The 26357-nt window shown below is 37.6% G+C and overlaps 2 protein-coding genes across 3 annotated transcripts in view; one reads left to right on the top strand and one right to left on the bottom strand.

Moving 5' to 3' along the window:
- Positions 1-2028: 2028 nt before the first annotated feature.
- THAP9 (THAP domain containing 9) lies at positions 2029-26286 on the bottom strand. Of its 2 annotated transcripts, XM_014865213.3 has the most exons (5): positions 26149-26281; positions 21823-22018; positions 20090-20393; positions 18762-18912; positions 2029-5826 (listed from the first exon to the last, which is right to left on the bottom strand). In XM_014865213.3, exons 1-5 carry the CDS (start codon positions 26226-26228, stop codon positions 3849-3851), a joined length of 2709 nt encoding a protein of 902 aa, XP_014720699.1. In that variant the 5' UTR covers positions 26229-26281; the 3' UTR covers positions 2029-3848. The 2 variants fall into 2 exon arrangements, with proteins under 2 accessions (XP_014720699.1, XP_044622164.1); XM_044766229.2 differs by lacking the exon at positions 21823-22018 and having other exon boundaries at positions 2035-5826; positions 26149-26286.
- The window catches only part of SEC31A (SEC31 homolog A, COPII coat complex component), an 88218-nt gene continuing 88022 nt past the window's right edge, over positions 26162-26357 (top strand). Inside the window, exon 1 of the mRNA XM_070505476.1 lies at positions 26162-26301. The gene's annotated coding sequence lies outside the window, so the exon portion shown is untranslated. The remainder of the gene's footprint in view (positions 26302-26357) is intronic.

Consider the following 26357-nt stretch of genomic DNA (forward strand, 5'->3'; position numbering starts at 1 on the left):
GCTGGGATATCCATATGTAAAAATATCAACCTCAACTTATACCACACAGGAACATTAAGTGAAAATGGGTCATAACCTAAATGCAAAACCCAAAACTACAAACTACCTGTAAGAAAACATAAGAAGAAAAATCCCTGTAGCCTTGGGTTAGGTAAAGATTTCTTAGATAGGAAAATAGGTATGATCCCGAAAAGAGAAAAATTGATAAATTGGACTTATTAAAATTAATAATGTCTGCTCTTCAAAACACAAGAAAATGAAAAGCCACAGCCTAGGAGAAAATATTTGCAAAACACATCTGATAATGCACTTATATCCAGAACATATAACTAACGCTCAATCTTAAAACAACCAATCTTCCAAAATGTGGGCAAAAGACTTGAACAGACATTTCACCAAAGAGGATTATGTGGATGGCAAATAAGCCTACGAAAATGCTCAGCATCATAGCCATTAAGAAAATGGAAATAAAAGCTACAGTGAAATATCACTGCATACCTATCAGAATGGCTAATTCAAAACAAATACCAAGGACCTGGAAGGAAGCAGAGCAACTGGAACTTTCTTACATTTCTGGTTGGAACACAGAGTGATAAGAGTCACTTCCCAAAAAGTCCTGGCTGTTTGTTACAAAGTAAAACACTTACTATACAACCCATTGTATGGATACAGCACATTATTTATTTATACATTCATCAGTTGGACATTTAGGCTTTTTCACTTTTTAGCTATTAGAATGCTGCTATGAAATTTGTGTACAAGTTTTTACATGGTCATGTTTTCATTTCTCTTGGGCATACATGTCTGTCAGTGGAACTGCTGGGTCATTTGGTAACTCTACGTTTAATCTTTTGAAGAACTGCCACTGTTTTTTCCCAAAGCATCTGCATCCCCACCCAACAGGGTATGAGGGCTTCAATTTCTCCACGTTCTTGCCGACACTTGTTATTATCTACCTTTTTTATTATAGCCATCCTAGTGGGTGTGAAGTGATACCTCATTGTGATTTTGATTTGCATTTCCCGGATGGCTAATGATGTTGAGCATATTTTCATGTTTATAGGCCATTTGTATATCTTCTTTGAAGAATGTATATTCATATTCTTTACTTATTTTTAAAATTGGGTTATTTGTCCTTTATTACTGACTTAAAGGAATTCTTTGTATATTCTAAATACAAGTCCTTATCAGATCTATGATTTGCAAAAATTTTCTCATCCTGTGGGTTGTCTTTTCACTTTCTTGATAGTGTCCTTTGAAGCACAAATTTTTAATTTTGGTGAAGTCCAATTTATTTTTCATTGCTTGTGCTTTTGGTGTTATAACTAAGAAACTATCACCTAATCCAAGTCTCAAAGATTTACTCTATTTTCTTCTCAGAGTTTTATAGTTTTATTTCTTACATTTAGGTCTTTCATCTACTTAGAGTTAATACTTTTGCATGTGGATATCCAGTTGTTCCAGTAATATTTGTTGAAAAGTAGGAAGGATAAATTTCTGAAGGTAATGTTTGTTTTCTCCGAAGAAAAAAAGGACAAAGGTGTTGAGTAGAAATTATAAACTAAACTACCCTAATCAAATAAGGTGAGTATTTAAAAAATTTCACTGTAGGGGCTGGCCCGGTGGTGCAGCAGTTAAGTGCGCATGTTCTGCTTTGGTGGCCTGGGGTTCACTGGTTCAGATCCTGGGTGTGGACACGGCACCACTTGTCAAGCCATGCTGTGGCAGGTGTCCCACATAGAAAGTAGAGGAAGATGGGCATGAATGTTAGCTCAGGGCCAGTCTTCCTCAGCAAAAAGAGGAGGATTGGCAGCAGATGTTAGCTCAGGGCTAATCTTCCTCAAACAAAACAAAACACAAAACATTTCACTGTAAAGCATATATCAAGTAAATCTGATATCAGACTTGGAACCCTTTGACTAGGGCAAGAGCAATTAACTGTCCTAAAGGTAGCAACAGAAATTTTCTTATCTTCAATGTTTGTCCAATTTATCCAGTACTTAAAATAACGCAAAACACTAATTTCTTACCATACAGAATATATTAGTACATTAGTCAAATGTAACAGTAAAGAGCGTAAGATACTACAGATAGGAACCCAGTTCTAAATAAAATCAGGCACAAAACTTGGATTTATATAAGCAAAAGTTAAAGGTGGTGATTCACAAAGAGGCTTCCTTTAAATAAGATTTATCTTGGTGCATCTAAACTCATTCTATTGCAAACAAAACTAAACCCCCAATATTCAGACTTCTCAGCAAAAGCTCTTGTATAAACTGTAGTACAATTCTGGTTACATTTCAAAACTTAAGCCTTTGTTTGAGGTAGAACAAACAAATACATCAAAATATACTATTTAGGGCAATTTCAATTAATCAAACTCAACTTTTACCTAGTCATTAAACTCTTGCAATTTTAAGTTTTCACATTAACTGTACTTTGTGAACACTCACTCAATGACAAAAAGAGATGTTGCACATACACAGGTGATAATGTACCTGTTGCTTCTTTATCCAGTAATATACTCCTATTTGTGAAAATACATATACCTATATGTTTTTCTGTTTATCTTTTCAAATCTTGGTGTGAGAGAATGGGGAAAACTGTCCTTAGTATGTTTCCATCTTCAGAATATTTAAGCTTCTCCTAAATTCCTGAAACAATTCATAATTAAGACAAACACTTTCATACCCGTTGTCTCAATCGACCATCTTTTTCCAATTTATTATGTGCTATGAAATTCCATTATTCATTCAACACTGAAAATGTTTCATTATTTTAGCCTTAAACACAAGTAGACTTCAGAAGTTGAAATAAAGGCTTCTCATTCTCTGATGAGCATTGGGCTCTTCCAATAAGAATCAAGTAAACATCCACTCTATTATTCAAAAGTAATATTTTGAAGTCCAGGGACAATGGATTGTGAAAATGATACCACCGACATACTTGCCAGATTACATTCCCCAGCTTGGTTGCTGCACAAGGAACCATCTCATGGCTCATGTGTTTACCTTCTGCCTGCTAAAGCCTAAGTATTAGCATTTTAGGGTACCTGGGTAAAGGGATTTTTGTGGTATGTGATCTTTTATTTTAACCTAATTTTCAAACCCATCTTAATTTTCATATGTAAGCAAAAACTATATTCAAGGTTTTTTAGGTGTTCTGTCAACATTTTTTTTTAGGAAGATTAGCTCTGAGATAACATCTGCTGCCAATCTTCCTCTTTTTTCTTTTTGCTGAGGAAGACTGGCCCCAAGCTAACATCCATGCCCATCCTCCTCTATTTTATATGTGGGACGCCTCCCACAGCACGGCTCGACAAGCAGTAAGTAGGTCCGTGCCTGGGAATTGAACCAGTAAAACCTTTGCCACTCAAGTGGAGTGTGTGAACTCAACTGCTGCGCCACCGGGCAGGCCCTGTCAACATTCTCATGAGCTGTAAACCAAAGCTCTTTTAGGGAATGTAGTCTGTTTATAAAAGGAGTCAAGGTTTTGATGACTCTTAGTTGTCTTTATTCTCTCGTTTTTAAAGCAGACTGAACAATTAAAAGTTCTGTCGGGTCACATTACTCAGTCTTACAGTACTAAATTCAAAGGCAGCACCTGTTGGCTAGTCTGCTCCTACTGACTTATTGCTTTCTCCATTTTGGGTAACTCTGAAATGCTGCAGGGCACACCAGAGTATGAGCAGATTTTATAAAATGCATTATTAGAAATTCTTGTAAGTCAGAACTGCACACTTGTCCACTGTGCAGAATAGTCAATTTATAAAATATGGTAAGTTGAACTTTAAAATAAATGTTGACCAATTATTAATAAAATAAAAATTTTAATATATTTTAGGTCCCTCATTTGAATGGATAGCCGTCATTACTTAGCAAATGCCTGAATTTACTGATATTAGCAAAACGTGAAATTCTGTAATCCTGTAAAGATGACCAGTGTTTTCTTAAAAAAGTTTTCATTTCAGTTCTTTCTGAATGGTGTTTCAAAGGATACTGAGCTACATCTTTAGCTCTGATCTTTAAGAAACAGACTATTATATCCTTTAGTAACTTGATAAAGTGATTGATGGCACACACTTCGCCATCAAAGAGATGCTCATCTAAATCTACAAAAAGATAAATATGCCCAGAAAGCTCACAGAATATTTTCTGTTGAAGATACAATTCCTTCTGTTTAGGAAGTAATTCACAAACTGACATTCTTGAGTGGGTTCTTACAACTCGCTCACAAATATTTATGACTCGACATAGACTTTCTGAAGGGAAATGCAAACCATTCTTCTTTTTAATACACAAGAGTGACCCAATTTTAGAAGCTCGGAGATCCGACGCATACAGGGCACTGATGCAGTCCTCGCAGGTTAAAAGAGCCGATAACTTATTTGCAACATAACCAGCACAACAGGTGAGATTTCGCCTATGCTCTGACAGGTCTACGAGTGCCTCACTTAGTGAACAATCAGACCAGTCTTGGCAAATATCCTCTTTGTGAAAAGGAGTCTTTGTAACGCTGACACCATACTGATGCTGAATGGTCCAAAGGGCCAAATCTGTCCTTTGAGCAAGTGAAATGTCAAGGATGCTTACTTCACTTAGAAAAACTTCATCTTGCGATCTGTATCTGGTTTCCAAATTATGGTAAGCTTTCTGGAATGCCATGCAGGTAGGGTGAGAACTGGTCACTAATAGCTTTCTGAGCATCTTTAGAAATAACTCCAAATGATCTTGACTGAATTTGTAAGTCAGAAGATATGGAAAAGGCATGACCTTTGGGAAAACATAATTTTGGTAGAGCCATTGTAAGCTCTCAGCGTTAAGCAAAAATCCCAGGAATCCTAGTTTCCGCTTACCTTTAATTATTTGATTATTGCTAGTGTCAGACAATGTAACAAAAATAGTCTTGGCTTCAATTAACACATGATTAATTTTACTATAAGTTTCAGGCCAAAGAGGACCTTTAAGTCCCTTTCCATAACAGTTCCTACTATTAAAAATGTCAAACAGATTGTTAACTAAGCGTACAAAATGGATGGTACCAATACAGTTTTGAAAACGAGGCAGGCCTAACGACAGCAGGCATTCTAACGCACTGGCCACACTCTCACTGAAGAGCTGGGCGGCACAATTCATTTTCAGTACATGGTTTTTCAAATTTGCAAGTTTTCCTGGGATTCTTTCCATATTTGATAATTCCTGTTCTTCTAGTGCTACTAACTCCACAAGGTGCTGCCAATGTGCCGTGCCATTAATAAACTGAATGCTTTGAAAATTCTGAAAGGCATTTCTTATTAATCTGAGCAAGTGGCAAGAATCAAAGAAGTATGCAATCTGTTGACTAGAAGATGAAGGATGCTGAAACGTACACTTCATGTTGTCTCCATCAATAAGTATCCCCAATGCTTTTGCCATCTGAACACTATGGGCTGTAACATCAGACGTAACAGCCAGAACTGTGATCCCTATGTCACTCAGTTTGCCAATAGTCAGACGAAGCAGCTGAGCTTGCAAATATCCAGAGGCCTTGTTTACAAAAAAATAACCAAGAGGTGTTCTCCAATGACCAGAAATACCCACTGCCATTAACAAAATGGTTTCTGAGGCGAGTGGCGTTTCATCAGCATCAAGTTTGCCGAGACCAAAGTCCATAAACCCTTGCAAATGGTGACTGCTGGGGTCCCACTGAAGTTGTTGTTTGAGAGATATACCTTTTATTATCAGCGAACAATATTGATAGAGCTGGTCTCCATTCTCTACTCTTTGTTGAAGAAAAGAAAAAACGTTGCTGTTGAAACCTGGACTGGGTTTGCATTTGGATAACCATCTAAAAAATATAAAAAATGAAATATATAAAATTCAAAAGACAAAATAAAAAAGAGAAAATGCCTTCAATGGTACTAAAGTAGTGTCAAATCCCCATAGAAATAAAGCCCAAATATAAGTAGCTAAATTCTACATTTTCAAGCATGTATTCACATAGTAACCATAAAATAGTAAGACAATAGAGAGACTTAGAAACACATAGTATATTAAGGTATGAACATACCACAAAATAATTTTTAATTTCTCATTTACTTCTTTAAAAAGTATACAAATCAATTACCCAGTCTCGTCTAGTTGCTGTGTTTATAATTTAGATCATAAACCAGTCTTACCTGTAAATTCAATGAAAGGAGAAAACTGTTGAAGGGCAAGGAAACTTTGAGAAGATCTGGTACATCCACCTCATTTTATAGATTAGGAAACTGGGAGAGAGGGAGAAGTTAACCACTTTGCCCTTATTGTGCTGCTAGTTATGCAGAAATGTGAAACCCAGCACCCCCGCTGTCCTGGTAGGTGCCTTCCTCACTGCCCCTTGCGGCCTCAAAATCCTGCCCTAGGGTCAATTCATGCGTCTGCGTCTGTTTGCCCCTATACACAGTGCCTACACTCCTACCTTAGGTGCTCCCTCATAGTACCCCTGCCCTTCCCGGACTGCTGACTGTTCTTTCCTATTACTGTTAGTGTCTCTCTGCAGAATCCTCTTCACTCAGTTCTAACTCTAATTGTTGTAGATCAGGAAAGGAAACAGCCAAGTTTAATAATTGTCTAAAACAAGACTGAATTTAGGATTTTGAGGTAGAGACTGAGGTGTTCATCATAACTGAAGTTTACTTTTGTAACTCAAATGACTTTTTAGGGGTTAAAATTCTGATTTAGGGGCTATATTCTACACTGCCAAGGTTTCTTCCTGGACAAGTGACCTATTTAATTAAGATTTTTAATGTACTTCCCTAAGTATTTCAGGACAGGGCTATCCAAATATTTTGCTGCACCTAGAAGTTTCATAAACAGAATTTACCCTTAATACATGCCACACACTTTTATATGTACACACACACACACACACACACGTATGTGTATATACAGTCATGTATCCGCTGATGGGGATACATTCTGAGAAACACATCATTAGGCAATTTCGTCATCATGCAAACATCACAGAGTTTACTTACACAAACCCAGATGGTACAAGCCTACTACACACTTAGGCTATATGGTACCAACCTTATGGGACCACTGTCATACATGCAGTCCATCCTTGACCAAAACGTCGTTATGCAGTGCATTACCATATATAATTTAATGCCAACTATCACCCACTAAATTGATTTCAAGATTCACTAATGGGTTTGCAATTACAGCATGCAAAAGACAAATTGTGACTATAAGTAGCTTATAATCTATTTAGGAGACAAAAGTATTAATCAGTTTATATTTTAAAATAGGACAAAATAGTAAGAAAATGAGAAAACAGTATAGTGGCTCTCCACCAGGGTGCTACGGCCTACGAGTATGTTGAAAATTCTTTGCAAATGTGTTACCAAATTTTAATTAATTGTTTAAAATTTATTCTTTTACATTAGGATTCTCAAGTGAACACCAAAGATGCTAACTGTATTGCACATGCATTAAGCATGCAATGAAGTTACTTAACACCTCTAAGATGTAAAAATTTTATTATAAATAGGTTAGAAAAACTTATGTTCTGGTGAGCTTGATTTTTAAATGGAAATCTAAATCGTATCTTAATGTCCAGAGCTACTAGAATGATGTCTTGAACATCAGGGAGAAAAATATGTAGACTTGTTGGTTTATTTTTTTAAGTTTTTGTAACTGACAATAGAAATACCCAAACCAAGTCTGTGAGTTAGAACTGTAGGGAAGTGATTGATTTCTGTCTTAAACCTTTTACCACTTCAAAATGAAAAAAATTTTTTTCTGATTGTAAAAAAACAACACATTCTTTTTTTTTAAGTGAAACAATACAGAAAAGTTCAAAAAAGGAAGTAAAAATCACTGTGAATATCTCAGGGACATTCTTCCAGATATCTTTATGTATATATACCTAGATATAATTTTCAAAAATTATACTGAATCTGGTTTTTTTACTTAATAGTAATGTTAAAGACATATTTTTACACGTCCCTAACTATTGACCTACAAATATTTTGTGTGTGTGTGTGAGAAAGATTGGCCCTGAGCTAACATCTTGCTAATCTTCCTTTTTTCACTTGAGGAAGATTGTTGCTGAGCTAAATCTGTGCCAATCATCCTCAATTTTATGTGGGATGCCACCGCAGCATGGCTTGATGAGTGGTGGGTAGGTCTGCGCCTGGGATCCAAACCTGTGAACCCTGGGCCACCAAAGCAGAGCACATGAACTTAACCACTACACCAACAGGCCAGCTGGAGACCTACAACATTTTAAATACATAGTATACCACAGTATCATTAAACCATAAATAATTTAACCAATCTGAATTGAAAGACATTTGGGGCATTTCCATTTTTTAGACAATATAAACAGCACCACGACATAGGTCCATATACATATTTATGTCATTTATGCAATTCCTAGGAGTAGGATGCAGAGAAGAATTTATGTATGCATGTATTGGAATAAATGGACTCAACATTCATAAGAAATTAATTATATAATATACATTCTCATCAACATGATATTTTAAATTAAAGAACAGCTTAGTTAAGGGAATGATTATATGGAGTCAGCTGGGTGGCTTGAAACTGCCTGGGAAGAATACAGCGCTTAAGAGCCATCATGCCGATGGCTCTGTCATTGTCTGTGTCCCTCCATCATCCTGGAGAGAAAAAAAAAATATTCACATTTTCTCCTTTCTCCCCAAACTGCTAATGACTCTCCTTCCCTACCTCTCAGCCCTTAACTTTATATCACTGAGAAAACAGAAGCAATCACATAAAAACTCATTTTCCTATCCCCAAATCTGTTAACCTATGGAATCTGTATCTCTGCCTTTCTTCCTGTTTCAATGAATGAACTGTCCCTGCTCTTAATTAAGGCCAGACCTCTCTCCACAGCGGTGCTAGATGATAACCTCCTGCAATTATCCTTTCTCTTGTGCATCAGCAATTTTCTGCTCTCTACTACATCATTCCCATGAGCATGCAAACATGCTGGGACATCTGCCATCGCAACAAACACTGCCCCCTCCATCTATGTTCCCGTCTACATTCACACCTATTTTTCTGCTCTCTTCAGAGCAAAACTCCTTGAACGAGTCCATAATCACTGTCTCTACTTCCTTGCCTTCCAGTCTCTCTTAATCCCACTTCAGCCAGGCTTACTTCTCCACTACTGCACTGCAACTGCTTCTGTCAAGTTTGTCAATGACCTCCATCTTGCAAAAGTCCAATGTCCTCATCTTTCTTGATCTCCCAGCAGCATCTGACATAGTGAACTAATATCTCCTTGAAATACTTTCTACACTTGGCTTCCAAGCCTCATAGTCTCCCGGTTTTCCTCCTGCCTCACTGGCTACTCCTGATCAATAAATATTTATTGAATAAGTGAATATTAAATATAATAATGTAGAGATCCAAACTTAAGCAGAGATGTACTAAAAATAAATATAACATTTTAAATGGGAAAATTAATGGAAATGTAATCAAATACAAATATCTTTGACGGTTAGGACTTTTTAGGATAAAATCCAGGTACTTACAATATATTGGAATAACAGATGGCCATTAAAACAAAATTTTGTTGATAAATAGATTTTTTTTTAAAGTCTGGGAGAATAGATATCTAACTGCTAACAGTGGTTATTTTGTGAGATTAGGGGAACCGAAGTATAAATATTTCTCACTTTCGGTATTTATATACTTACATATTGTTTGAATGTTTTATAACAAGCATGCATTACTATCACAGTAAATAGGTACCTTAGTTTCAGATGAAGTACCCAAAGAAACAACTTTTTGAGTACTAAGATTGTATATCTAAATAGATAATGTCATAGCAAAGGTTACAAGATGCAAAATGACACAAAGAGAGAAAAGATCAGTGTGAGCTGGAAGTGTCAGGGACGATTTAATCCAGGAGTTGATGCAGAACTATAGGAAATGAAGAAAACCATGAAAAAAAAGAAACAGATGAGAAGTCATATGAAATGTCTCATAAACCACAGTGTAAAACAAGTAAGTAATGCTTTAAAACCAGTGCAGAGGAGAAAACTTGACTAAAACAGGTGTAGGAGGAAATAACTGTCTACAAAAATGTCTCTTAGCAGAAAGTAGACATTTATAACTAAGTATAATATCTAGTCTAAATGGTTAAGTCACATCAGAGCAAATAAGCCTATAGACAAATGTTCCTCTCAATATATGAAATAGCAGTTACAACTAAAAATAGAAACAATAGAAATGTCTAATAGTTGGAGAATGTCCAAGTGAAGTAGGGTATGACTACCTGATATTATCCAGCTAGTAAAGATCATGACTATGTAAAAAACTAGTAAATCTAAGCACAGAAAAAAGACTGGAAGGAAATTCCATAAATATTAATAAAAATTATTTACACATAACGTAGAGGAACAATTAATGAATTTTCCTTCCTTTTCTCTCATTTCTAAATTTTTCATTAGTAGTATTATTTTAATAGCGTGTGTGGAGGAAAATTCTCATTCATTTTTTTAAAAAGGGGATGTAATGTGCAGTACAGTGACTATACTTAACAATACCATATTGCATATTTGAAAGTTGCAAGAGAGTTGATCTTAAAAGTTCTAATCACAAGAAAAAGGGAATTATAACTGTGTGTGTGATGGATGTTAACTAGATTTATTGTGGTGATCATACTGCAATATATACAAAAAAAAATTTTGTTGCACACCTGAAACTAATATAATGTTATATGTCAACTACATCTCAATTTAAACAAAAAAAAGATGTTTCCCACAAAATGGAAAAAAACAATGTCATGATAATTGAGGTCCTTCCTCCCACCAGGCCTCAATTTCACTTTTTTTAAATGAGGGAGTTGGAGTACTTGATCTCTAAGAGTTTCTTCAGCTTAGCGAGCCCCTATGAGTCTATTTTAAAGTTGAGGCAATAAGAAACCAAGAGTCACCCTCTAGGAGAGAAGGCTCCTGCCATTCCTGGCTCGTCTCTGCCCCATCCACAGTGAATTAAATGGAGTGCTGCTCTTTCTACAGCGACTTGAGGTCCACCACTCAGGCATTCTCTCATTCACAAATATTTATCAAGGGACCACTGTGTTCCAGGCACCACAGCAGGGGGTGGTGCTATAACAAAGAAGTAGATGCAGACCTCATGTTGGGCAGCTCACAGTTCAGTGGGGAAGACACTGTTAAGTATACTAAGATTCAGTTCTGTATTGTGTGTCTGAAAGGGGCACCTAATCCAGAACTGGTGGAAGAACAGCAGGCCAGGCTTCTGAAACAACGTGCTACTAATTTGAGCCTGAAGAGTGAGGACTAATCACCAGGACTGACAGACAGACAGGGAGAACGGGCATTTCAGACAGAAGGGATAGTAAGTCCCTAAGGTGAGAAGAAGCAAGGAATGCCTTACAACTGGAGCAGGGAATACAAGAGGGCAGGGAAGGAGGCAAGGGATGAGCTGGAGAGCCCAGCAGAAGCCACATCACAGGAAGCGCAGTAAGCCACAGAGAGGAGTTGGCCTTTAGTGTGATGGTAACTGGGAGGCTTATGCAGCAGGAAAGTGACTTGTATGGGTTTAATTTTGTCCATCAAAAAAGATACATTACAGTCCTAATCCTCAATACCACCGAATGTGACCTTATTTGGAGATAGGGCTTTACAGAGGTAATCAAGTTAAAACGAGGTCATTAGGGTGAATCCTAATCCTCCATGACTGTGGTCATAAAAAGAGGAAATTTGGACACAGAAACACACATGCATAATGGAAGATGATGTAAAGAGACACTGGAAGGAGAACCACCATTTACAAGCCAAGGAGTGAGGCATGGAACAGACCATTTCCTCAGAACCCTCAAAGGAACTAACCTTGATTTTGGACTTCCAGCCTCCAGAACTGTGACACAATAAATTTCTGTTGTTTAAGCAAATAAATAAATAAAAACGAAAAGCAGTATGTAAAACCAGAGATAAAAAACAGTAAAACTGCCAAGCTGTGATGTCAACATCATGGAGGAATGAGTTGTTCCTTAGTCTCTCCTTGCTAAGTTACAACCAAACGGACATGTGTTAACCAACAGAAGATTCCTTACAAAGCACAACAGCACATCTGAAAGATCCACACAGCCATACATCTCAAGGTGGGGGTATGGATCCCTGGGAAGCAGTGGAAGAAGGTGAGTGGATCCCCTCCCCCTCCCCAGTGGCAGTGATCTAGGTCACAGGTCTTCACAGAGTAGCTGCACATGACTTTAAAAGGAGGTGTGGGGCTGGCAGGACTGTGCACAAATGCTTTTGGAGTTGCAGCCAGAGTGCAGGAATGCTCCACACTGAGTGGCTTGGCTTAGCCACCAGGTGGGTGCCTCCACCAAGCAGAGCAGCCCAGATAACTGCCATGTACACAAAGCGGGCCTGTACATGAAAAAGAAAGCGCCCCTCCCTTCCTGCCTACTGCACCAGATCAGCTGTTGCCTGGCCTAGGCAGTGGTTCCACAGCAGAGCACCTGCATGTGTGTGTGTGACATGCCAAGCAGCTGCAGCCAGCAGGCAAAAGTAGACGAGCGCTACTGAGACAACTTCCACCAGACGTGGCAGGCTCAGAAAACACAGCTCTTGCCCACCCTCCAAGAGGCAGCGACCTGATACTACTACCACGACCTGGCAAAGGATCAGTTCATCAAACACCATGAAAAATGACAGTAACACTTCAGAGCAGGAGGAAAATGACAAGTCTCCAGAAACCAACCTGGAAGTCACAGAAATTTACAATCTAAATGACAGAGAATTCAAAATAGTTGTCATAAAGAAACTCAACAAGTTACAAGAAAACTCAGAAAGACAGTTCAATGAGCTCAGAAATAAAATTAATGAGCATAAGGACTACTTCACCAAAGAGACTGAAACTCTAAAAAAAACAAAAACAACAATAAATTCTGAAGATAAAGAACACATGAATGAGATAAAAAACAATTTAGAAATGAAAAGAAAAACAGAGCTGATATTATGGAGGACAGAGTTAGTGATTTAGAGGACAGAAATATAGAAATATTTCAGATAGAGTAGGAGAGAAAACTAGGACTTAAAAAAAAATGAAGAAATTCTATGAGAAATAATCAACTCAACTGGGAAATGCAACATAAGGATTATATTTATCCCAGAGGGAGAAAGGAGCAGAGAGTTTGTTCAAAGAAATAACAGCTGAGAACTTCCCAAAGTTGGTGAAGGAACTGGACTTAAAAGTATATGACGCTAATAAAACTTCTAATTACACCAATGCAAAAATACCTTCTCCAAGGCATATAATAATAAAACTGGCAAAAATCAATGACAAAGAAAAAATACTAAGGGCAGCAAGGCAGAAGAGAGTAATCTACAAGGGAACCCCTATCAGGCTTTCAGCAGAGTTCTCAGAGGAGACCTTACAGGCTAGGAGAGATTGGAAAGATATATTCAAAATACTGAAAGACAGAAACTTTCAGCCAAGAATATTCTATCCAGCAAAATTATCCTTCAAATACAATGGAGAAATAAAAGCTTTCTCAGATAAAAAAAGCTGAGAGAGTTCATCATCACTAGACCTCCCTTACAAGAAATGATTAAGGATGCCCTCATACCTGAAACAAAAAGGCAAAGGTTTGCCAAGCCTTCAGCAAGGAGATAAATAGACAAAATCAGAAAATGGCAGCTCTCTATCAGAACAGGTTAGCAAACACTTAATTATAACATAAAAGATAAATGGAAGGAAAGCATCAAAAATAACTATAAACACTTCAATCTAGTCACAACCTCACAACACAAAACAGAATAATTTGTGACAATAATAACTAACTTAGAATGGGAGGAGGAAAGGGAAAGAACCTGCTTAGGCTAATAGAGATAAGAGGCTATCAGAAAACAGACTCTCATCCACAAGATCTTTTTCTTTTTGCTGAGGTTACTTGTGAGCTAACATCTGTTGCCAATCTCCTCTACTGCCTTGAGGAAGATTAGCCCTAAGCTAACATATGCGCCAATCTTCCTATATTTTATATGTGGGATGCCACCACAGCATGGCTTGATGAGTGGTGTGTAGGTCTGTGCTGGGATCCGAACCCAGGAACCCCAGGCTGCCGAAGCAGAGGGCACAAACTTACCCACTATGCCACTAGGCTGGCCCCCTTCCTCCACATTTTATATGTGGGTCACTGCCACAGCATGGCTAATGAGTGGTATAGGTCCACGCCAAGGATCCAAATCCATTAACCTGGGCCACCAAAGAAGAGCATACCAATCTTAACCATTATGCCATGGGCCAGTCCCAATGCTAGACCTCTTATGCAAACCTCATGGTAACCACTAAACAAAAGATCAGAGCAGAGACACATTTCATAAATAAAGAAAAAAACATTACAGAAAACCACCAAACTGAAATGGCAGTCAGAAATACAACGGAAAAGAAACATTGGAAATACAGAACAACCAGAAAACAAGTGATAAATCGGTAGTATTAAGCCCTCATATATCAATAATCACTCTAAATGTAAATGGATTGAATTCTCCAATCAAAAGACACAGAGTGGCAGGATGGATTAAAAATCAAGACGCAACACTATGCTGTCTCCAGGAAACACATCCCAGCTCTAAAGACAAACACAGGCTCAGAGTGAAAGGATGGAACATGATACTCCAAGCTAATGGCAAACAAAAGAAAGCAGGTGTTGCTAGACTTAGCGCAGACAAAAAAGGCAATGAGACACAAAGAGGGGAAGTACATAATGATAAAAGGGACATTCCACTAAGGGACATAACACTTATGAAAATATATGCACCTAGGGGCTGGCCCGGTGGCGCAGCAGTTAAGTGCGCATGTTCCGCTTCTCGGCAGTCTGGGGTTCGCCGGTTCAGATCCTGGGTGCAGACATGGCACCACTTGGCACGCCATGCTGTGGTAGGCGTCCTACATATAAAGTAGAGGAAGATGGGCACGGATGTCAGCTCAGGGCCAGTCTTCCTCGGCAAAAAGAGGAGGACTGGCAGTAGTTAGCTCAGGGCTAATCTTCCTCAAAAAAAAAAAAAAGAAAAGAAAATATATGCACCTAACACAGGAGCACCAAAGTATATAAAACAATTATTAACAGACCTAAAAGGAGAAATTAACAGCAACAGAATAATCGTGGAGGACCTCAACACCCCACTTACATTAATGGACAGATCACCCAGACAGAAAATCAATATGGAAATAGTGGACTTAAATGAAAAACAAGACCAGATGGACTTAACAGATATGTATAGAACACTCCATCTAAAAAGAGCAGAATATGCTTTCTTTTCAAGTGCACATGGAACATTCTCAAGGATAGACCATATGCTGGGAAACAAGGCAAGCCTCAATAAATTTAAGAAGATTGCAATTGTATCAAGCAGCTTTTGTGAGCACAATGTTATGAAACTAGAAATCAACTACAAGAAAAAAGCTAGAAAAGTCACAAATATGTGGAGAGTAAACAACCACTGGATTACTGAAGAACAAATAATAAAAGAGGAGAAATTACAATGGATAGCACAAAAATACTCAGGATTATAAGAGAATACTATGAAAAACTATATTCCAACAAATTGGATAACCTAGAAGAAAGAGATCAATTCTCAGACTCATACATCCTCCCAAAAGTGAATAATCAAAAAGAAATAGAGAACCTGAATAGATCAATCACAAGAGACTGAAAGAGTAAGCAAAAACATCCCCAAAAGAAAAGTCCAGGACCAGATGGCTTCTCTGGAGAATTCTACTACACATTCAAAGAAGATTTAATACCTACCTATCCTTCTCAAACTATTCCAAAAAATTGAAGAAGACAGAATGCTTTCTAACTCATTCTATGAGGCCAATGTCATTCTGATGCCAAAACCAGACAAGGACACCAGGAAGAAGGAAAATTATAGGCCAATATTGCTGGTGAGCATAGAGGCAAAAATTCTCAACAAAATATTGGCAAACCAAATACAGCAACACATTAAAAGGATCATACACTATGACCAAGTGGGAATTATATCAGGGAGGCAGGGTTGGTTCAACATCTGCAAATCAATCAATGTGTTACACTACACTAACAAAATGAAGAATAAAAATCACATAATCATCTGGATAGATGCAGAGAAAGCATTTGACAAGATCCAAATCCATTTATGATAAAAACTCTCAATAAAATGGGTATAGAAGGAAAGTACTTCAACATAATAAAGGCCATATATGACAAATCCAAAGCCAACATCATATTCAACAGTGAAAAACTGAGAGCCATCCCTCTGAGAAAAGGAATAAGACAAGGGTGCCCACTCTCACCACTCCTATTCAACATAGTACTGGAGGTTTTGGCCAGAGTAATTAGGCAAGAAAAAGAAATAAAAGGTATCCAAATTGGAAAGGAAGAAGTAAAACTTGCTGTTTGCAGATGACACGATCCTATACATAGAAAACCCTAAAAAAATCCATTGGAAAACTATTAGAAATAACCAACAACTACAGCAAAGTTGCAGGGTACAAAATAAACATACAAAGTACAGTTGCATTTCTGTTCTCTCATTTTGAACTAACAGAAAGAGAACTCAAGAATACAATCCCATTTAGACTCGCAACAGAAAGAATAAAATATCTAGGAATAAATTTAACCAAGGAGGTGAAAGACCTATACAATGAAAACTATAAAACATTGTTGAAAGAAATCAAAAATGACATAAAGAAATGGAAAGATATTCCATCCTCACGGATTGGAAGAATAAACATAGTTAAAATGTCTATACTACCCAAAGCAATCTCCAGATTCAAAGCAATCCCAATCTCAATGACATTCTTCATGGAAATAGAACAAAGAAGCCTAAAATTTATATGAAACAACAAAAGACCCTAAATAGCTAACGCACTCCTGAGAAAAAAGAACAAAGCTGGAGCCATCACAATCCTTGACTTCAAAATATACTACAAAGCTATAGTAATCAAAACAGAATGGTACTCACACAAAAACAGGCACACAGATCAATGGAACAGAATTGAAAGCAAGAAATAAAACCACAAATGTACAAATTGCTAATCTTCGCCAAAGGAGCTAAGAACACATGATGTAAAAAGGAAAGTCTTTTCAATAAATGGTGTTGGGAAAACTGGACAGTCATATGCCAAAGAATGAAAGTAGACCGTTATCTTACACCATACACAAAAATTAACTCAAAATGAATTAAAGACTTGAAGGTAAGACCTGAAACCATAAAAGTCCTAGAAGAAAATATAGGCAGTACACTCTTTGACATGAGTCTTGCAAGCATCTTTTCAAATACCATCTTTACTCAGGCATGGGAAACAAAAGAAAAAATAAACAAATGAGACTACATCAGACTAAAGAGCTTCTGCAAGGCAAAGGAAACCATGAACAAAACGAAAATACAACCAACTTGGAGAAAATATTTGCATACCACATATCCGAGAAGGTGTTAATCTCCAAAATATATAAAGAACTCATGCATCTCAACAAGAACAAAACAAACAACCTGATCAAAAAATGGGTAGAGGATATGAACTGCCATTTCTCCAAAGAAGATATACAGATGGCCAATAGGCACATGAAAAGATGTTCAACATCACTAATTATCTGGGAAATGCAAATCAAAGCTACAATAAGATATCATCTTACATCCATCAGAATGGCTATAATTACCAAGACAAAAAACAACAAATGTTGGAGAGGATGTAGAGAAAAGGAAAGCTTTATGCACTGCTGGAGGGAGTGCAAACTGGTGCAGCCATTATGGAAAACAGTATGGAAATTTCTCAAAAAATTAAAAATAGAAATATGACATGATCCAGCTATCCCACTACTGGGTATTTATCCAAAGAACTCGAAATCAACAATTCAAAGAGACTTACGCACCCCCATGTTCACTGCAGCACTATTCACAATAGCTAAGATGTGGAAGCAACCCAAGTGCCCACTGACTGATGAGTGGATAAAGAAGATGTGATGTGTGTATATATGTACAATGAAATACTACTCGGCCATAAAAAAGACAAAATCGTCCCACTTGCAATAACATGGATGGCCCTTAAGGGTATTATGTTAAGTGAAATAAGCCAGACAGAGAAAGACAAACACTGCATGATTTCACTCATATGTGGAAGATAAACAGACACATGGATAAAGAGAAGAGATTAGTGGTTAAAGAGGGGAAGGGGTTAGGCAGTGGGTGAAAGGGTCACATATAAATGGTGATGGATAAAAATTACACTATTGGTAGACAGCACGATGCAGTCTATACAGAAACTGATAAATAATATTTGCCTGAAAGTACATGTTATAAACCATTATGACCTCAACAAAATAAGTGAAAAAGAAAACTGGTCCCTGAACAACCTGCATTGGCATCAACTACAGTGCTTCCGGAACACGCAGATTTTTGTGCTTTGCCTCAACCCAATGGTATCAATCTATAACTCTTCTAGATTTTCTAGGATAGTCAGATACTAAAACTAATGAAGTGTACTAGAAATTCAAATATTTCAAGATTTTAATTTCATCATCCAGAGTGTCTCCACCATCTAGAAGATGAAAAAAATTTATCAGACTATACATCTTCATTTTTTTTGGTGAAAATATCACTGTTGTGATAATATGCAAATACAAGGTAGAAGTTTTTAAAAAAGAGAAAATGGACAATTAAATAAGATGAATACTAATGGCCTTAATGTATAAAATGCAATAAAAGAACAAAATATTTGTTTTATTTAACCTCTAAAAAGTAACTCACTTACGTTCTGAGGATGGAAGAATGAGGGAGCTTAAGAATCTTCCTTACATAATCATAGACTTTGCTACTGCACAAGTAGAGTGTACACGCAAATTGTTTCATTTCTGTGGAGTACTCAGCTGTTTCTCTCCAGTTATACAACTCCCACTTAAAATCTGTGAAAACAAATTTATTTATTCTCTGTGATGAAGAATGTGTACAGTAATATTTTCAGGTACAGATTATAGCATTCGGATATAAAATTCACTGGGCATCAAAATTCAAATATAAATACAATCACATTTTAACTGAGTTTGCTCAGAGGTCAATATCCAATCTTAGGGCCTCTTGACCAATTTATCTTGTTCACCTTGAATCATTTCATCAGAAAGAGGGAAGAAGAAAGTTTCTACTTGAACCACTATTTACTGGCAGCCTGAGTGGAGATTTTTAGAGACATAGGAAAGAAAATGAAATAACTGGACAAAATTAAGTCTCTGGATTATGAGGACATTCATTTGTTTTATTTTGTTCCCTGGTTACCATTTATCTGAGGATGACAATTAGACACAAGCAACATTTCTGGGAATAGGGTGTTATTCAGATTGAACAGACTGCCTACCATTGAGAGAAAAAAATATCCTCTGTTCCTGGTGGGGACTCCTATTTACCACCTCTATGCCCGTCGTGGAAAAACAAAATATTCTCCTCCTTTGGAGATACCTACTCTTTTCTAGAAACAGGACCTAATTCTTTTCACCAGAATGTAAATCCAAAATCTCTGCTCCTTTCATCAAAGAGTAAGTTGGCAATTCTTATTTTGCCCCTCTTCAAATATCCTGGTTCACAAGGAAGACTAAGTAGTCTTTCAATGAAATATATATATATACCCTATAGAATATTTTAGAAAAAGATTTGGAGACCCAATTTTCAAGCTCAAAGGGATTTTGCAAATTATCTAATTCAACTCCACTGCGAAAAGACTTTAGTGATCAATTATGTAGCAGTTACAATTGTTTATAAAGAATTTGCAGTAAAATGGGTGCTATTATAAAAAACAAAAAGTACAGTACATGGTATATACCACATGATCTTATCTCTGGGTAGTAGGATTATGTGTTATTTTCATCATTTATATATTTCTTTGCTTTTTCTATAATGAATATATTACTTTTAAAATTATAAAATCATAAAAGGATTTTGGCAATTACTTTTCATTCTTCTTGCTGACACTGAGACTTTTCACTTGTCAGCTAAAAGCACATTTTCATAGGCAATAGCAGAGTAAATACTTAGAAATATTCAGAAAAATTGAGCTATTTTGTAACTATTACAGGTCATTGGGGAACAAACCTGAAAACTGTGCTCGTAGCAGACATTCTGTTTCTTCAGAAAGTAGTTTCTCTTCTACAAGGGCATCAATTAATCGTAAACCCTTTCTCTTCTTGATCATCCTGTAGTTTTTTACAGAAACAAGTCTTTTTTTGGACATCTGTAGCATCTGTTGCACCTCAGCCAGTTTCTCTGCACCCACTGTCAAAGGCCTCTTTAAACTGTAGTTGTGGTCCTCAGTAGCAACCTCTTGAGAATTATCAGGAAGTGGCTGTTTTAGGATTTTCTGTCTTGCTTTACCTTTAAGGTGTACCCCTTGAAGAACCTATGATAGAAATATAAAACTAGGGTTATTTTAGAAATTATCACACAGAAACTTATCTATAAAAATACCACTGAAAGCAAAGCACTCACCTGGTTGATGTGGAGAGTTAGTTATAAAAAAAAAAGGTCATAACCTTTGAGCTTTTTCAAATGTATAGTCCACAAGACAATGTAAACAGGATTTTTTTTGCATCTCTACAGAAATCGTAACATGATGCTAAAAATTTCTGAAATTAACTAGAGAAAGGTGGTAATTGGCGAAGGCTTTATGGAAGTGAGTTTTGAGTAGTTCTTTGAAACAGCAGCAACGTGGTTTAATGGAGGGGACAGGGAAGTTATTCATGCAAAAAGGAAGGCATAGTGGACAGAGCATGGGCTTTGGAATTAAGACTGACCAGGGTTCGAATCCCGGCTCCCTCACTTGTTAGCTGTCACTTAACCTCTACAATCCGTCATCTCCTCATTTGTAAAATGTGGATAATAATACAGAGTTATTTTGAGGTACAATAAGTTAATTTATGTAAATCTCCTACTACAATGCCAGGACCATTGTAGGCCTCAATAAACAATAACTATTATTGATTTTACACAAAAACATGAGAGCAAGTCAATTTATCACATAAACAGTGGTTTTAAGTATATGTGGTTCAAAAAGAGAATTCAGAGCAGTTAGAAATGCACAAATCAATTAACGGAAAGCTCTTGGAATTCATGAATTTGGATTTGACACTAACATATTCTTCTCAATAAAGGGATGAGATAAAACAATACCAAGAGAGGGAGACTCCAATGAGTGAGGAAGGGTAGTGTCAGCATAGAACAGTTAGACGCCTATCACAGACTGCGCAGACAGCGATTAGCCATGTACAAGAGTGTGGCTAAGGCGGAAAAGGATAAAATAAAAACAATCAAAAGAAACATAAGAGTGTAACACCAATACTGGTGACTGACTCACAGAAAATTTTCTATTTTCTGTATATATGTCTTTCTACATCAATGCTAATGATTAGGTACATTTTTGGTCAAAGATCAGTAACATTGTTGGGAAGAGCCAAAAAAGGGTTGATAATTTCTCACTACATATTATGAAAACTGTCTCATACTTAAACAAAAATCTGAATTCTAAGGCTGTTTACATCCACAAGTTGATTTTTGTGATCAGTTTAGTAACCTTTATTTATGTCTAGACATGATTTGCATTTATACCCTTATTTTTAAAAAAGCTCCAAAGCAGAATTACTATTATTACATATAGATTTTAAAAAGACAAAAACTAATTTTCTAAGCACTTAAAATCCATTATTGGATTTATTTTAGTCCTAAGGTTGTTGTTCTTTTTTTTAAATCTCTGTAAATTCTAGCCATGTGAGCTATCTTGATTTTTAAAGGCTTGGTAAAATTTAGTTTTGTTTACACCTGGATTTAAGTACCTTGTATAGAGAAACAGAAGGCACAGCTCCTTTTTTCAGCTTTCTTCTTATGCCATATGACTCAAAGTCACTTTCTTGAAAATGTTTGGAACATAGTATAGCACCTGGTCCTGGGATCCAAATCTTTTTGCTTCTGGGGTCCACACGATTAACAGCCCTGATCCATTTTGAGCGCTGTATGGTATCAGTTGGAAATCTATAGCAATCATATTAAAGTTCCATTAACATGAAAATATTTTATTAATACTACAGTAGTATTTATTACATGAATCCATTTATTATTTAACTGCTTCATATAAACATTAAGTCCAGTTAAAGTTTAATTTACTTAATGTGATTTTATTTCTCAGAGTTCTTTGATCTTTTTGAATCCAAAAGTTCAGTTTCTAAGTGATTTTGTTCTTTGCAATTTGTATGGTGGCAATTCTCATATTAAATATCCCACATTTTGTCTTCACTGCCTACGCTTAACAGAATCTGGTCAAATTTAAAAGGTGTTTCTTTTCCTTCCCTGTGACAATTTTAAACTATGCCCACAAATTCTTTGGTACTTCTCATTTCAAGGTGTGGAACCTAATTTCCTTCCACTTGAGTGTGGGCTGGAGTTAGTGATTTGCCTGCAGAATATAAACAAAGCAGAAGTGACAGTGGGCAATGAAACTAGATCATAAAAGGCACTGAGGCTTCCTCCTTGCTCTCTCTCAGGAGTGATTTTTCTCTGGGGGAAGTTAGCTGCCTGTCATAAGCAGCCCTATGGAGACGTCCACCTGGCAAGAAACTGAGGCCTCCAGCCAAAGGCCATGTGAGCCTTTTTGAAAGTAGATTTTTCAGCCTCAGTCAAGCCTTCAGATGACCACAGTCTTGGCTAACATTTTGACTGCATTCTTACGAAACATCCTGTAACACCCTGCTACTCCACCCTTGAATTCCTGACCCTTAGAAATTACATGAGATAATAAATGTTTTCACCCAATTTTGAGGAAACTTGTTACTCAGCAGCAGAAAACAAGTACACTTCCTATACTCCATTTTCCTATTTTGCTTTGAAAGGCACCACTTTTTCCTAGCCTTGAATGTATGTTGTATACGGGGTCTGTCATTGACTGAAACATTCTTGCACAGTGCATGACTGTACACAATGGAGAACTGGTTTATGCTGTAATACAGAATTCATTTTCTTTCTCCTGTTGACTATGCCTTTTTACACTACCGACAGAAATTTACCTTTGGCTCCCTGAATATAAAATACTTTCCATAGAATTAGCTAACAAAACCCCTTCGTCAGTGGTTACCTGAAGAAAAGGGACAGAAAGGACTGAAGGGTAAGGCTTTAACTATACCTATAACTTAATTCTCTTCTAAAGAAAACAAAAATCTGAAACAAGGCAAAATGTTAACATCTGCTTAATCCTAGTGATAGGTACACAGGTGTTTGTTATATGTATAATTTTTTGCCTGCTAGTGTGTTTGAAATGTTTCATAATTAAAAGTTTAAAAATAGAAAATATTACAACAATTCGGGCAAAAACTCTTCCAAATTATCATACATATATTTCTTTGGTTATGAAATAAACTGTTTCTTACTCCCCTTACACCAACAAAAAGAGAACGCATCAAGGGGTCACTTTAATTTTTCTTGCCAGTCCCACTTCGAATTTAGCCATTTATGTGTTTGACAGAGCACCAATATTCTTGTAATAAAAGTTTCCACAATTTTGAGTCATTTTGACTCAGGCTTTTCAGTTAGAGCCCCTTGCCTGTGTCCTTACAACTTCTTCCACAGCTCTGGTGATGGTGCTGGGGGATGTTGAGGAGGCCTTCAGAGGAGATAATATCGGAGCTCAAGTTGAAGAGTTTGCCACGCAGACAGTGGCCCCTCCAAACAGATACAAAAACACAGAGATATAAAATAACTAGTGGGATCTTAGCGGCTGATAAAGCATTGAAAAATAAGTTAATTTCAGAGCTTGAGAGGGTTGAGAGCGGAGTGATTACAGAGGGGCTGGAGAGGTAGCTAGATGCCAGATCACAGAGTCTTGTATGCTAGTAAGTTTTGGATCCATTCTTTAGGTTAGCGGCCAGCACAGGAGTCTGTACTCATTTATTGAGATCTGACGAAAATACTAGAATTTATTCTTATAATTTTTTTGCTCCATCCTTTAATTTTTGTATTTGATAATAAGTACTAGTGCATCACTTCATATATGTAATCTATACATCACTATGCATATTTCAGGGGCACGTACTCAACTTTTTTACGGACAGAGCTCCATGATTAAAAAGTTTGAAGATGGCAGCTTTATACAATGGCAAACTGACGAATTCTCTCCTTCCCACATTACCTTTTTGCTGAGCCGTTACTTCAGATGGATACTACCTTGTTGCTAGGACTAACACCATGGTATTCTAACTCCTTTTCCTGTCTCTATTCTCTCCTGCTTTTCTTACAACTCTCTACATGCCAGGAAGACAAAAATGATTCCTTCCCATTCATACATAGATATGTGTTTGTTTAATTCAGCACACATGTACAATAATAGAAATACAGAGGGAACGGAATTCAGGTGGAAGACAGGTGGATGACGAAAGGCTTCACAGCGGAGCTTGGCATTAAGAGCCCAAGGGATCAAAATCCTGCCTGCAGGGAACCAGCATGACAACATTTGCATTTTTAGAAAAACAATTTCCCAGAATCTGGAAAATGGAATGAAGGAGGAAGAAATCAGGCTGGAAGAATCACAGGAGACTACTGTAATAACTGCATCACTTTTTTTTTCTTTTAAATTAAGCAAGTCTTACTTTGGTCCTCAATATATAAAACAAAAGCAACAAATAAGTTCTTTCCTATTTAAGAAAACTAGGAAGAAAACACAGGAAAAGCAGGGCAGCAAAAAACTGCGGAAGAAATTAGAGAAAAGGGAGAGAACTAGTGAGAGAATGTGTCCATAAAGCCAAGGGAGGTGAGAGTTTCGAGGAGTGGTTAATATGATTAAAAGTTAAAAACAGGTGAAGAGGACTTCGAAGTGCTCATTTAGATTTGGCAAGATTACTGGTGACCCTTGCTCATGCTTTTTTTTGAGCAGTGGTGACAGGTATCCGGCTACAGCAGATTGAGAAGTCAACGCGGATTTAGGGAAGTAGGTGTATGCTCCCGGTTTGAGGAGCCTGGTTACGGAGGGAAGGAGAGTAGTAGTGTAGCGGTGCACAGAGGCTCGAGTTTTTGCGTGTGTTTAAAAATGGAAGTAATATGAGCATGCTCACTGAATTTAGGGAAGTAATCAGTAGAGACAGCAATTCAAAACAACAAGAACAGGAACTAATTGCCAGGAAAAAATCCCCGAGGAGAAAGAAAGGATACAATGATAACAGCTTAGGTGGAGGAACCAGCCCTATTTAAAAAACAAAACGCCTACCAGACATAGATCAAATTCCTTAACCTGACATTTTTTAAAATAATTTGTCTCTAAGCTGCTTTTCCCACTCCTCTACATTATACCTGCACTTTCCATCCCTTTACGTTTTCCCATGCTATCCTCCTCCCACCTGCTTTCCACAATCTAGGTGAGGTTCAAGGCCCAATTCAAATACCACCTGTCCCACAAGGCTGTTTTTGATCTCATAAAAGGGCTTTGTCAGTGGGTTAAATCTACGTCTCATATTACCTTAATGGGCTATGTCTTTCTGACGTACATTTCTTTTAGTCTGTGAGGGTCTGTTTTACCCACTTTTCTACTTCCCATTGTGCCTTGGACATTAATTTGAATGACCTATTTACCAGTCTAGATCATAGACGTGAGTTCAAATTAGATTAGTTTGAAAATCTGCCTCACTCTTGAGCCAAATGAAACTTCCTTGCCATGACCAGATCCAGCCAGAATCGGACTGGCCTTGCAGGGCACGGCTAACACCACTGAACAACTTGCAATGACAGGCAGTACTCGTGAAAACTGATCTGTACCCATGCTCACAAGCCACAGACCCTAATGGAAATGCACGCCGTCCGCAGTTCTCCTGAACTGCCCTCCCTTGCCGTCTCCTCACGCTAAATAATAAAAAGGCCCAAAGGAAGCAGGACTCCTTCCGAGTAACTCGCTAAAAGCCATTAGGCAAGCGGGACGCCAGGAGAAACAACCAGCAACTTGGAGCTAAACACTGATCAGGAACAGCATTGACTCTCAAACTTCCCCGGTCCCCTTCCCCCGCCCACGCTACGCACGTCACGCCACGTCACGTCGACGGCACGACGCCCGACCCCGCCCGGCCCTGGCCTACTGCCCGCCTGGCCGTGCTGGGAGTTAAGAGAGCTCGGAGGCTGCTCTCACGCACTGGTGGAAGGAGAGGCCGCGCTCCCGGCTCAGCACGGTGTCCCGGGTGCTGCAGCCCACTGCCGAGCAACTTCGGGTCATCTTCTTGCTACGTGGGGCTCCACTTTCGGTGTCCCCGCGACAGCATGAATCACGATAAATTTAGCTCCGCCCGGTGAGTCGTCGGCGGCGACCTTTATTTGTCGGGAAAGGCGGGCTCTTAAAGCGCGG

The sequence above is a fragment of the Equus asinus genome, chromosome 3, assembly GCF_041296235.1.
Source record: "Equus asinus isolate D_3611 breed Donkey chromosome 3, EquAss-T2T_v2, whole genome shotgun sequence".
Lineage (NCBI taxonomy): Eukaryota > Metazoa > Chordata > Mammalia > Perissodactyla > Equidae > Equus > Equus asinus.

Coding starts and splice junctions, on each gene's coding strand:
- THAP9 (XM_014865213.3), bottom strand. CDS start 26,228: ATGACCCGAAGTTGCTCGGCAGTGGGCTGCAGCACCCGGGACACCGTG. Junction 22,019..26,148: donor CGCGGCCTCTCCTTCCACCA/GTGCGTGAGAGC, acceptor TGATTGCTATAG/ATTTCCAACTGATACCATAC. Junction 18,913..20,089: donor GCTACGAGCACAGTTTTCAG/GTTTGTTCCCCA, acceptor TTGTTTTCACAG/ATTTTAAGTGGGAGTTGTAT.